This window comes from Berghia stephanieae, chromosome 1 (genome assembly GCF_034508935.2).
Source record: "Berghia stephanieae isolate SIO BIC M18660-M18661 chromosome 1, UCSD_Bste_1.3, whole genome shotgun sequence".
NCBI classification, from domain to species: Eukaryota; Metazoa; Mollusca; class Gastropoda; order Nudibranchia; family Aeolidiidae; genus Berghia; species Berghia stephanieae.
In genome coordinates, this window is record NC_088360.1 from 112,612,883 (window position 1) to 112,626,633 (window position 13,751).

General features: G+C 32.7%; 1 protein-coding gene across 4 annotated transcripts in view; it reads right to left on the minus strand.

Moving 5' to 3' along the window:
- Positions 1–1,392: 1,392 nt before the first annotated feature.
- The window catches only part of LOC144962754 (atypical kinase COQ8B, mitochondrial-like), a 26,037-nt gene continuing 13,678 nt past the window's right edge, over positions 1,393–13,751 (minus strand). For all 4 annotated transcript variants that reach the window (XM_078895978.1, XM_078895977.1, XM_078895980.1 and 1 more), the window contains 13 exons: positions 12,989–13,219; positions 12,114–12,208; positions 11,845–11,911; positions 11,444–11,518; positions 9,885–10,010; positions 9,063–9,148; positions 8,292–8,432; positions 7,562–7,643; positions 7,098–7,191; positions 5,668–5,809; positions 3,782–3,889; positions 3,296–3,448; positions 1,393–1,665 (listed from right to left, as the gene is read on the minus strand). In XM_078895978.1, coding sequence (XP_078752104.1) covers positions 1,393–1,665; positions 3,296–3,448; positions 3,782–3,889; positions 5,668–5,809; positions 7,098–7,191; positions 7,562–7,643; positions 8,292–8,432; positions 9,063–9,148; positions 9,885–10,010; positions 11,444–11,518; positions 11,845–11,911; positions 12,114–12,208; positions 12,989–13,219 — 1,673 coding nt within the window. The remainder of the gene's footprint in view (positions 1,666–3,295; positions 3,449–3,781; positions 3,890–5,667; positions 5,810–7,097; positions 7,192–7,561; positions 7,644–8,291; positions 8,433–9,062; positions 9,149–9,884; positions 10,011–11,443; positions 11,519–11,844; positions 11,912–12,113; positions 12,209–12,988; positions 13,220–13,751) is intronic.

Below are 13,751 nucleotides of genomic sequence, written 5' to 3' on the forward strand. Positions count from 1 at the left end.
ATGCATTAAATTTTTTTTTAAGTAAAGTACGAAAGAATACAATAGTTGTTAAAATAAAGGATGAAATACAAACTTTCTGATACTTTATTCAACCATAGAGTATAATATACATTACCCCGCCACAGATAAAACCAGCCCACAATGCCAGTTTTTCTTACTTCATTCCTATTGGGCATTCAGGCAGAAATCGTTGATATACTTCAGTTTAACATTTTATAAGTCATGTTTTGTAAAACAATCAATGTAACTAAAATTCTTTATAAGTTGACGATTAACGAATCTGGTATTTAACTATAAGAAACACTTAAATTAAGGTGCCATTTACAAAAAAAAAATGGTATAAATGAACTTCGCAAAATTTTATTATCTTCTCTCTTTCACAAATTTGTTCATATATAATTTCCTCCCCTCTTTACATTACCTTCTTAATATTTTAAATTATGCTCACAAAATCTGTTTTATTGTTTACATTAAAGATAGAACTAGATGGAATGTTGATTGATAAAACTGCTATAAAGGTTTAGATAACCAGTACAATAACCATATGAACAGTATGACATATTGACCAACAGTGGTGAACATTCTTCACTAATACCATTCAATTAATCATCAAAGTACAAATTTTGATACATGAATATGAATACGAAAAATGCAACAAAAGAAAGAAAGAATTTTTTTAAAAACTGACGCAACTTGATACACTTTTAAGTCAAATTGATAAGCAAAAAAAAAAAGGATAATACACTTCATTTCAAGGATCGAAGGTCAAGGTAAACATGTGTCTTCATCATTCTTGAGTTAAAAAAACCCCACAGAAAATAAGACAAAAAGAGACTGGTTCAAAAATAGAATAAAAGCAGATACAACAATTTACTTGTGTGCCTGGTTTGAAACTGGTCACAGGTTTGACAATCTTCCATAAAAAAGACTTGACAGGATATCGGGGAATAAAGGAGACAACTCTATGAGAATTGACCATGTAAATGCTAGAAATACTTAAAATCAAATAAATATATTAATATATTAATCTTAAATATGACATGGCGGGCGGAAACAGCATGACTTTATCCATAATAAAATAACTTTTTGTTGGTTACCATCAACTTACTTCTTATCAATGGTGTTACCCTCATTAGGTCAATAATGACTCATTTGTAGACTTCATTAATGAATAATGCTGAAAGATAACTAAATGTTTATACTCACAGTGGAAAAAATCTTTATAAATCTCATCTAAAAAACAAAACAAAACAAAACAAACAATACATGATAACAAATATATATATATATATATATATATATATATATATATATATATATATATATATATATATATATATATATATATATATATATATATATATATATATATAATATATATATAAAATCATATCATTCATCGAATTTGTATTGCGCCCAAACATTTTCAAACATGGTTCTACAGTCAACAACACCTTGTAATTTGGCACACAAAAGGAAAAGACCAGACATTTTTCTATGTAAAGAGTAAGTTTCTTCTGGGGGAGCTGTGAGTCGATGCTTTAACATGACAGGGATGATACTTTGAATGCGGGCAGTGATGCTTTGTAAACCAAAGTCAAATTCTTCATTTGAGAAAGCCTCACCAAGAAGCAGGACTGCATCACAGTGAGCCTCTTCCATCACCTAAGAAAAGAAAATATAGGAAATTTATGAAGATACACATATCTGATGACTGAAAAGTGGTCTGTGCATCAGTCGAGCAAGATGTGGACTAATATGTAGGTACCATCATTCTACAGTGGAAGAATTTTGCAATAATAATAATAATAATAATGCTGAAAACTTATTTTTGCTATAACTCCGAGACACCAGTCTCTAAGCGCTAAAATTTACAAATAATTTGGCTGAAACATACTCATTCACACAAACAAGCAAACACACACAACACAACACAAACCAGATGCCTATCTTGCTTCTCATATAATATCATTAATTTACTAAAATGGAAACAGATATGTTTTAAACGAATGTTTAAAAATAGACAAAGATTCTTTTTCACGATTGCTCTGTGGTAAAGCGTTCCTAAAAGAGGGTCCGAAATGAGAAAAGGATATCATTCCAGCATTTTGCATATTCGAGGGACAGCTAGTTTGGTGGAATCACTGGCCGAACATAAGGGGCAGGATTTTGAATATCTTTCAATTAGTTCCGAAAAGTAGGAAGGGGCAGTACTTTCAAGACAACGACACATTTTGAATTCAATACTTTTTTCAACAGACAGCCAATGCAGGTCATGAAGCAGATGTTTGGCAGAATCACACCTGTGCTTCATGAATACTAGCCTGGCAGCGCTGTTCTGGACAATCTGAAGACGTCTCAGATTATATTGCGAAATGCCAAACAACAGAGCTTTACACCAATCCAATTTCAATAGACTGAGGGACACAACCAGGTGTTTGGTCACATCATCAGATATGAACCGTCTAATGGAAGCAAAAAAGAGAGATCTAATCAATTTATTAACCTGATGCTCAATCGACAGTCCAGAGTCTAAGGATGTGCCAAGGTTTTTGACTTTGTCAACAATTTGAATGGAAGCATCCCACAGCTTCAAATCTGTTTCACTTTTCCACTTCCTGTTCCCCACATACATCACCTCCATCTCATCATCATTCAGTTTTAGTCTGTTCTGATTCATCCATTTCTAAACACTTTGGATACAATTCTTACTAATGTCTTGTAAATTTCTTGTATTGGAGACACAGCACAACTGCGTATCATAAGCGTATTGATGGTAAGATAGACCAAAACTTTTGATGATTTTAGACAGAGGGCCAACACACAGAACAGTCTAAGTACTGTACCCTGAGGAACCCCACAATCAGGAATGATTCCTTCAGATCTATATTCGTCCACCGTAATGATCTGTTTACGATTAAACAAATATGACCTAAACCAATCAAGTGCTGCATAAGTAATTTCGAGACGTTTGAGGAGAAGATTGTGATCGATAGTGTCAAAAGCGGAAGATTGTTCAAGCAAATTCAGCAATGAACATGAACCATTGTCTATGAGAGAAGATCATTAACAACCCAAACAAGTGCATTGCTATCAATACAATTAATTTCATATAATGTAGATAAAAACATCCTTGCAATTCACTTTAAGCAGCAGTCTGAAGGACTTTAATACAAAGCACATTTGATTTGTGAGGCAACTTATCTTGTTGCCAAATAATAAAATAAAGAATCTTATTCAAAAGATAAAATTGAAACCTGGACAACAACGGTTTCATTTTAAAAAATTATCTTACCTTGGTTTCATAGCCTGTAAGAAAACCCAATTTTCTAGACCCATGAAGAATACCAACCCTGTCACCATCAGCAGCGGCTCTAATAATCTTGATGTATTCATCAACAAACTCCTTGCTGTATTCTCGACTAGCTCCAAAATCTAAAAGTATTAACTAGGAAAAAGAAAAACAACAACATATAAGAAGTAGCCTTGCAGACACTATATATAAAGATAACAGACTTTAAATTAAGACTTGAGCTCATAACTTTGTTATATTTTAAACTTTACTAAACTTCCATGGAACTTTAAAGAGCTTAAATAGCTCAAAAGCCAACATTTGTTAAGTAAAAAAAATAAATCCATGAGTGAAAAGTGAATGCATCATAACATCTTTCATGTGATCTAATAAATATTTTGTCTGTATTACCATAAAAAAATGATTTTAAAAAAAATCATTATCATGTATGTAAAAAATCCAGTATATAAAATCATGCTCATAACGTACTTTGTCTGTGACGGGATTATAGAAGAAATTGGACCAGTTTGGATCAGTCTGCATGTATCTCCAAATAAAGAGCTCTTTCAAACACAGATTGAGCATATTATTACAAATCTGAGAAGATAAATCAAAAAGGTATTGTCAAAAATTCATAAGTAAACTAATAAGATCAAATAAAATATGATAAGACAGGAATCTTATCAACACAATTGGAGAAACTGCATGAATAACAAATCAAAACTTGTAAATAATTGTCACACATTAATGATAATGCGATATATATATATATATATATATATATATATATATATATATATATATATATATATATATATATATATATATATATATATATATATATATATATATATATATATATAGGGCATTTTGCTTTGTTGAATAGTTGAGCCCTGATGGTTTTAAGACTAAAAAATAAAAAAAAAGCAGTTAAAACAAAAAAAAAACAATCAAAGAAAAACTAAAACACAAACAAGATTTTAAAAATAAGTAGTGAAGCTTTATATGCAGCCTTAGGTTCTATGTTTTGTGTTGATGTAAAGCGCCAAGAGCCTCATGGTTGGGGATACAGTGCGCTCTATAAGAGTCTATTATTAGCATTTATTTATAGACTGAATGAATTTTGATCTGAATCTGAATGTTACTCAAAGTTGACTCAATTCGGAGTATTTGTATTCAAGGATGCAGAGTTGTCGAATGTGATTAGGCTGAAGAATTTTGATAATCTTCACTCGAAGGAGCGGCTATGTGGTCTAGTGGTATGACACTCACTTTCATATAGGAAGATCCTGGGTTTGAACCTGCTCGGTCCATAGTTGAGTACTTGGAGAAGGCTCTTTACTCACATTCTGTCACGTTACTCAGGTGTAAAATGAGTACCTGGCCGTTAACAGCGTTGTATCTGTCCGAAAAAACTGTAATATTGCCTAACATGCGTTATGTCCCGTCCTAAATGTTAAATGTTGCTGTTGGCCAGGGACCCCTTGTAAATCGCTCTGAGTACGTTTAGTAGACTTTGCGTAATATAAAAGCTCAATTTTATTAAAATCTAAAAATAAAAATCTGCTGTGTTCACATATGATTCGGGAAGAGTGTTCCAGTCTTTGATAGTGTGGGGTGCAAATGAAGATTTGAAGATGAGTTTGCAGATTGGTGTTTTAGTGTTTTTGAGTGGGTTTTTTTTTTTTGAATGCGTTAATTTCGTTGTATGTCTAGTTGTTCTGGTGAGATGGCCATCATTTTGTTTGAAATCATCGATGTATAAATTAGGAGGCTTTTAATCATATAGTTATATTTTGTAACAAGAACTTGTTTCTCTCAATCATCTCAGTAAGGAATGGTTTTAATACCATATTGCTCAGCAAAGTTTGTTTATATGGAACTTACCACAGTGCACATTATAGGTGTTATTTAAATTAAATGTTATTTTTCATTATCATCTTTATCATCATCATCATCAAACTATATGCAAATGGGATAACTACCACTTGACATAACCGGCATCGAATACCCCACATCATTCAAGGATTTTTTTCACATACACAAGAACACAAAGAAGAAGGAATGACAAGAGTGACAGTTTTGTGTGGTGTGATAAAATTGCTATAAGATTTGTGTTCTTGGGCACCGTGTCTTTTGCATCTTATAGAATGGTATTTGAACTTGGAACTGATGATCATGTGATGTGATGATAGTTTGTTATCTTCATTATCATTATCATCAACAACAACATCATCATTATTAGTACTAAAATACTACTTCTGCTGCTGCTGCTACTACTACTCATAATTATCATTATTATTATTATTATTATTATTAATTATTATTATTATTGAGACTCTCAATCTGGTCTTCCATCATAAAATTTGATCTACCTTATTTCTTGTGTCCTGATCCATACTGACACACTGGTCAACAGGAACTCCTTCTATAAACTCTGTTGTAATCACACGCTCATTACTGAGATGGTCAATGACTTCCGGTACATAGAAAAATGGGTCATCTTTCAGTAGCTCCCTGTAAAAATGTTAAATGTTTTCACAGTCAAAAATCTGTGGGACAATTACACAAGATTATAAGTCCAAGTACCACTTTTTGACTCACTTTTAAGACGATTACTTAGTTATCATTTTGAAATAGTTGAGTCAAAATGGGTGAATCTAAACAAACATAAATAAATAAAAGTCCCATTCTGAGGTGTCAAAAGCAATTCAACGTAGAAGGAGAATTGATAAATTCCTCATTAGGTGTTTGTTTTTCTCTTCTTTAGTGAATAGTTGATTTGTTCTGTCATATTTGAGAAAGATGGGGTTGGGGGTGCTAATAATGTTTATATATATAGATATTATATGTTTTTATTATTATTATTATTATTATTTTTTGCTTGTCTCATGCTTTGATTGAGACTTATGGCATTACAGTCTTTGCTAAACCATTTCAAGTCAAACATTTAAAAGAGAATGAAATGTAGCATATGAAGTTACACCACAACTGTACTCTGATTAAAATCTCCTGACAAACCCCATATTTACTACCTAAATCTAATCCTTGCTGTAGTCAAAACATAAAAAATTTCAGCCTCTTGGGTCAAGGGCATATGAGGAAAAGAACAGAAATATGTCAACACAACAGTCTATCCAGCCTCAGGCCACGCCACACATAGTCTCAGATAGACTGCTGCATAGGGCTGCCACATAATTGGTTTCCAATCTGCACTCCTTTCCAGAATTATTTAACGAGATAAAAAATATCACGTTCAGAAGAGCATGCAGAGTCACGTCCTATTGTCTTCCTTGAGGTGAAGGTCTCCAGCTGGGACTTGGGTAAAACAAAGTCATCTCATTAACAGACGAGGACAGAAAGACGCAATGGTGAGAAAAGGAAGTGGGGAATCAAAAAGACCCCACAAGCAGAGAGAGAGAGAGAGAGAGAGAGAGAGAGAGAGAGAGAGAGAGAGAGAGAGAGAGAGAGAGAGAGAGAGAGAGAGAGAGAGAGAGAGAGAGAGAGAGAGAGAGAGAGAGAGAGAGAGAGAGAGAGAGAGACAGACAGACAGACAGAGAGAGAGATATGGTTGAGAAGAAAAAGTTTAAAATATTGGGATCGTCCCATAACTGTAATTTAGTGATGGCCAAAACTGTCTGGCTAATAGCGCGTTTCAACCATAAGAACGAAAAATTCTGCTAATATTGTTTTGAATAAACAATAACATAAAAAAATGAAATGCTAGTCTTCAAAAGAATCCATTAAACATCCTGAAATACCTTAATGGTGAGTGATTATGTCTTGGACGTGAAGACTGACTTACTTGAATTTGTTAGAACATTCTGCTTCTCTGATGTAGTCTACTTCCCATGCCAGCTCCCTTTTGGCGGCCTTAATTATTTCATCTATATACAATCCTGAAAATAAAATACAAAGTTGTCACTTTTTCTGACCAAAATAATAAGTTATATGATAAAATTGTCTTCAAAAATAATTTGATGGCGCTAGGATCATAAATCAAAAGCTATTAAAAACAATATTTTAAAAAATACATGAAAACTGGATTTGAGCAGTAAGGCCGATTCTCAAAACATTAAAAAGCAATGACACACACACACACACACACACACACATATATATATATATATGAAAATAAGAGCGATGTCAATCAAGAGCACTATATTGATCTTAATTTTCTAAGTATTTTGATTGTGGCTTGGCTTAAAGTTTTACTTCTATGCAAAGGCTGTCGAGGAAACTATCCTCATGACCTATTAAAAACCTCACCTTCCGGTAGTATTTTCCATACATTTAAGACAGCCATGAGGTTATTGATGTCTGAGTCGATACTTTTCCCAACACCAGGATACTGGTTATGGATGAAAAATTCTAAAAGTTATAAAACAAATCCAGGAATCTCTCTCCTTCACCCAGATAAACAAATCACCTTACAATCTCTTTAGCCTGGATTTTACAGATCATCTGACAAGCAGTCATTAATTGTCACCCAGAGATGGTAGAATACTTAATATAAGATAAATAATTTGCAGAAGAATTTAAGAAAATTATATGATACCACCTTGACAAATGATATATTGTACATTTAAAAAAATTAAATAAAATTAATTTTTGACAAAAATATCGCCTTTTGAATTCAAGTTGCACATTCTGCTATGGCAGCATTTTGCATCATAAGTGACTGCTCTGGTATCTTGATGAAGGAAATTCATTATCAATGATGGAAAATGCATATCATATTGTATCAATGAAACTAATTCAATTTCACCATACACGTAAGCCTCTTCTGGTTTAAAAAGCTATGAGATTTAATACTTGTTAAAAACTCATTATCAAGGAGACAAGGAGTTGAATGAAATGCTGTGATTTAGTATGAAAGTTGATTAATTTGGAAGGATGACTACATTTGCTGTACAGCAGTTTGCTTTGTTAATTTAAAACTCAATTTGTAAATGCCTTCCTTCATCATTATGTAACAAATTTCTCAAAGCTCACCTACCTGTATTTTCATTGCTATTTCCATCCCATGTGTCAGTTTCCCTTTGTGGACTTGTCCAATTGAAGCAGCTGCAAAGGGTTTTTCGTCAAAATCTATGAGATCATCTCTCCAATTAGGCCCAAGATTTCTTTTCAGTGTTTTCTATATAAAAACAAGATATATTTTGTTCAGATTTCTTTTCGAAGTTCCCATTAGATCAAAACAACTACTTTTATTGACACCTAACAATATATCAGCTTATCAGTATCTCAAAAATATTATCCACGGTAAGGATGTCAGTAACATAATGAGTTGACTGAAATTTTTTTATACAAGTATAAATAGGTATTCATCTGTTGAAAATTTTGAATTATTACATGAAATTGGCAATAAATGATTTTAGATGAGAATGGTGATGAAAAAGAACATTTCATACTGATCATTTATTCTCTCATACCTTTCTGGTAACTCTGTATTTTGTGATAATGTCAAAGTGTGAAAGAATACCTGGGTATAGGCAAAGACGGATGTTGTAAAAGTGATGCACTTAATACGGAAGCTTAACAGTCGAGTTGTACAGTATGAAATGAAAATTTAGTTCCATCTGATCTGCTGGGGGTATAAATGAAGGATTGTGAAGCACATTGAGAATGTTCATTTTTATTTTCACTTTAATTATTCTTTCTTTCATTGATTGTGATTTAACTCTGACACTTCAAGATTGTTTACTGAAAAGAAGACTATGGCATAACTGTACATCATACAACTGTAAGAACAACAAATTATACTCACATTCATCTGCCACATTGGCATGAAATCAGCACTCTGTCTAACTCTTTCAAATATTGATTGGAGTTGTGGGTTAATGAATGCATTGTCTGTGGGAGCAAGGAAAATTAACCCTTTTTACAACAACCATATAACAGTCCATTTCTTTAAAAAATCTTTAAAAAGTCCCATTATCACTAAAGGAAGAAGAATGATTTTCTAAAATTCTCTGATTTTATTACAATCAAACAAACATTCTATTTAATAAAATATGTTTATCACAATGACTCACTAAAACGAAACATAACAATTGGGTAAGAATAAGACCATAACATTAAAATTGCATTTCCTTTAACTAAAGTTGGTTTTGATCACAGATACATTGAATAAATAAGATTAGATAAATACTTTTTATTTGTTTGAGTTTTGAAATCATTAACAATCTCACTCGAAACAAAAGTATTTAGGGGTAAAAATAAGCTCATTGGGTTTGTACTGTATTGCTATACCTATTGTTTAACACTTTCAATTGTACAAAGACATTATTTATTTGCACAGATTGATGGGCACTGATCCACTTTCGTTATCATCACTTCTATGAATGAACCAAACATGCTCGTCTGTCTACGATTTTGTAATAAATTTTGTTTTTGTTACTTCAAATTTCAGCAAGTCTTCTTCATGTAATATTACCATATCAACAAATATTACAGGGTTATTTATTTTACTGATCACATTTGTCCTTGTTCAGAAGTCAATTTATTGGGATCAACTAGCAAATTTAAAAAAAAAAGAACAAAAAAAAATTTGTAACTAAAACAAAACAACGGTGATACAGTCACTCACCTTGAATACTTAATATTTGTCCTAATTTTAAGGCTGCCCCTCGAACTTTACACAGGGTATCCACAATTCTCTCAGCATTTGCTTCGTTGAGGAAAGGACTAGAATCCATGACTCCTGTTGATTTACCTAGTACCAGGGGAAAACAAATTACCTCGTGTAAAAATTATTCAATGATTAAAAAGACTCTAACTGACAGATTTTGACAAAGAACCATTTCGTTTTAAAGTGCTAAGGAGATGAAAAATGAAATCGAAAGTCGCTGTTGTTGTACAGGTCAAGGTTGGCGTGGATTAAAAGTTGGATAAAAATGTGAACACTGAGCTAGACTCCAGAACCAAAATGAGACACATATTCCATAAATAGTGCTGTCTGATTAAAATCAACAACTGAGGACTATGAAAATATGTTAAATCTTAACGAGACCAATTAGCCATTTTCAAAGGAAACTGCGAGTTATCAAAAATATGTATATGTGCATTAGACTATGCATCTTGTCAAAAGAAACTTAATAAATGGCAATCTATATGTGTGTAGGCAGAATGCCAAGTCAAGCACAATCTCTCTTCATGACGAGAACAATACTTTTTTACTTTAATGAAAACAGTTAATTGAGCAAAGTTGACTTTATAGCAGAATTCCCAGTTAAAGCTGTTTAAATCATCAAAGTTATATAATAAAAAAGACAGGAAAAACAAGGCCAGCATTGCATGTTAATTGAAAGTTGACATCTATTTTTTCTTCCTTAGGTTGCACTATATTCATTCATGAATTTGTGCCAGACGAATTACTTGCTGGCAATTTAATTTTTAAAATCTTTTTTTTTAGCATTGCAAGAGATCGCCATATTGGCTTTATACATAAAATATGACAGATATAATTCCTAAAATGCTTATAAAAAACAGATAAAGCTCTACTGATATCATTATTTTAGATTCCGTGTGTCAATGCATTCGAAGGTTGTCCCATAAATAATGCCACAGAAGCTGTGACTCAAGAACCATTCAACAATTTAAAATTCATTTTTTAATGCGAAAAAAAGTTTTTATTTGTTTTTTTTTGTTGTTACTATTGGCTGAAGAAGGGTTTTGAGCCCGAAACGTTCCGTGTTTGGTATTTTGTTCTTTTTTTTTAAGCTGTTATATTCATTTTTGTTTTTTACTTTTTACAATTCAAATGAAAGCACTCAACACTGAAACACTCTCAAGCAGACTTACTGTGGATGGGACATAGATACACCACATCATCCTTGTAACAAAGAAAGATTGAAGGGTGTCTGGCCATGAAATGTTCACTAACAATGACAACCTGGAGAAGCATGTGACACAATTTTTTGCATTAACTAACAGAAATCATTTAAACAGAGTGTCTTTTCCGATCAGGACAAAAAGGAATCAGTCTCAATGGTGACTACATCGAAAAATAGATGAGATATATCTAACATCTCTGTGAGTTTTATATCATTCCCGTATTTTGTTTTTAATCTGTGCCACCGTTGAGATTATTTCTGGGACAACCTTTGTAGATCGAAAAAAATACAAAAATACTATTATTGTACATACTTTGTCCATCCTTAAGTCCAAGTGATCTCTTTGTTACCTCAGCCAGGGCTCCAACTCCCAAACCAGCAGCAAGGCCTGTGTTTATCAAGAGTTAAAGAATTGTGTGTTATGACCAACATTTTTCATTTCAGTTTTTAAAAAAAAGTTATTGAATTGATGTGATGGATTCATTTGTTTTAAACAAAAAATCAGGAGTAAGTTTAAAAAAAAATATAAATGCAATCAAATGCATATGAACTTAATCATTTTTAGTTTCAACTTCAAAGTTCTGGCTTACAAACCAATGGATATAATTCAAAATAAGGTCTTATGAAATCCCCACGCCTCTTTGGAAAAATAAGCTTTTTAAACATTCCAAGAATGGGCAATACAGTGCTTCATGTATCGTATAATAAACTAACCTCCATAACTCATGAGTCGACTTATTCGAGTAGCAGGCACTTTTCTTTCCCTGGATCTTTCACTCAACTTAAACATAAGAATAAAAAAGACATTTCAATCCTGAGTATGTATTCAAAGGAATAAAATAATAAAATATGTAATCATGAGTAAAGATAAAGACTGTCTCAAATGATGCTTACTATACTATTTTTACTATAAATACAATTTTTGTTTTTACTTTTGATTAAATATCTACTATAGTCAATGAGTAATTTATCATATTGCAAACCTTCTGCTGTGGAGGTAACTTGAAAGCAGGTGGTTTGATTAGTGTGTCCCCCAGTTTCTTCTTTGTAGCTTGTGCTGCCTTTTGAACTGTACTTGCTGTAAAGGAATAATAAGAAAACAAGTCTCGACACTTAAAAAAAATATTAAGTTAAAGACCGTTTATACTTAGCATAAAATCAACTCATCCATCTTCCTCTATAAAGATGTTGAAAAAACAATTACAATGAATTAAAAATGAGATTTACAATTTCATATTTCAAAAGAAAGCAGTTAAGCATCTTTAATACCTTTCAACAGTGCTGATGGTGACAAAAAGTGAAAAAGGAGGAAAATTTTGCCACGTTTTTCAACCCCTATTTTTAGAGCAATTGAGATGGAATTCTATCATTGATACATAGGCTAACTTCTGAAAAATGGGAAATTGCACCCAAATGTTCCTCCACAAATCAAGTCTCTCACTGCCGGTACATTTGATTGGGGAATTTATTTTTAAAAAAAGAGGTAATTCCTCCCCTGACTCCAAAATCGTGGGTTTCCGAGGATCGGAGGAAAACCACCTGCACTGTTTCAATATACATGTAAAAATGGTTTTGGGTAGCAGTTAGATGTTTACAGAAACAGGAAAGCTGATAAAACAGGTGAACGCTTAGTAATAGTGGCTCATCATGTTTGGAAATCTAGCTCTGTAACTCTTATAACATGTCACAGAGGTTATCATTAAGAGATGGTTTGATCTATCTATTCTTAGAAACTTTCTTTGAAATTTAAATTAATCATTGAACACCAATTTGGCCCCTAAAACAAAACTTCAAGCAACATTTAGATCTTAAAAAAGGAACGACCTATTAAGTAAACTGACAAATAAAAAATATATACAATCAATTTTGGATGTAGAAGCAATGTGAACGCCTTCAGCAAATCCTTCTTTCGCAGCAGCAGATGCTTTGGCCGCCACTGTTGCAGCTGAAGTTCTAGCTTGGGCTGCTGCAGATGAGGTGGCTCTGCTGGCAGTGGTTGCAGCAGTTGAAGCTGCTGATGCAGCTGCTGCTATCGGGGCTGCAAATGCCTTCTTCCCGAGAGTTGGAGTTGCATCCAAAGAATTCAAGTCTATGAAAAGATCAGAAACATAAGAAAGGTAAACTAGTAGTAGTATTAGTAGTAGTAGTAGTAGTAGTAGTAGTAGTAGTAGTAGAAGTATTAGTAGTAGTAGTAGTAGTAGTAGTAGAAGTATTTTTATTATTATTATCATTATTATTATTATTAGTAGTAGTAGTAGTAGTAGCAGTAGTAGTAGTAGTAGTAGTAGTAGTAGTAGTAGTAGTAGTAGTAGTAGTAGTAGTAGTAGTAGTAGTAGTAGTAGTAGTAGTAGCAGCAGCAGAAGAAGTAGCAGTGGCAATAATACACTCGAGCATGGAAATCTCGAAATCATGGAAATCTCAAACTCAGTACAATTCCCCGTTTTAATCCCTCTATTTCGTTAGTATTGGCAACACGAAAATCTCGAACACTTTTCGGGGCCAATATGGAAATCTCAAACAAACTGGACTTTCCCTTGCAGTATGTTGAATTACTTTTTTTCGTTAATTGTTTGTGTTGAACGGAAAGGAAAGATGCCATTGCTCTCCCCATAGCGCTAAGT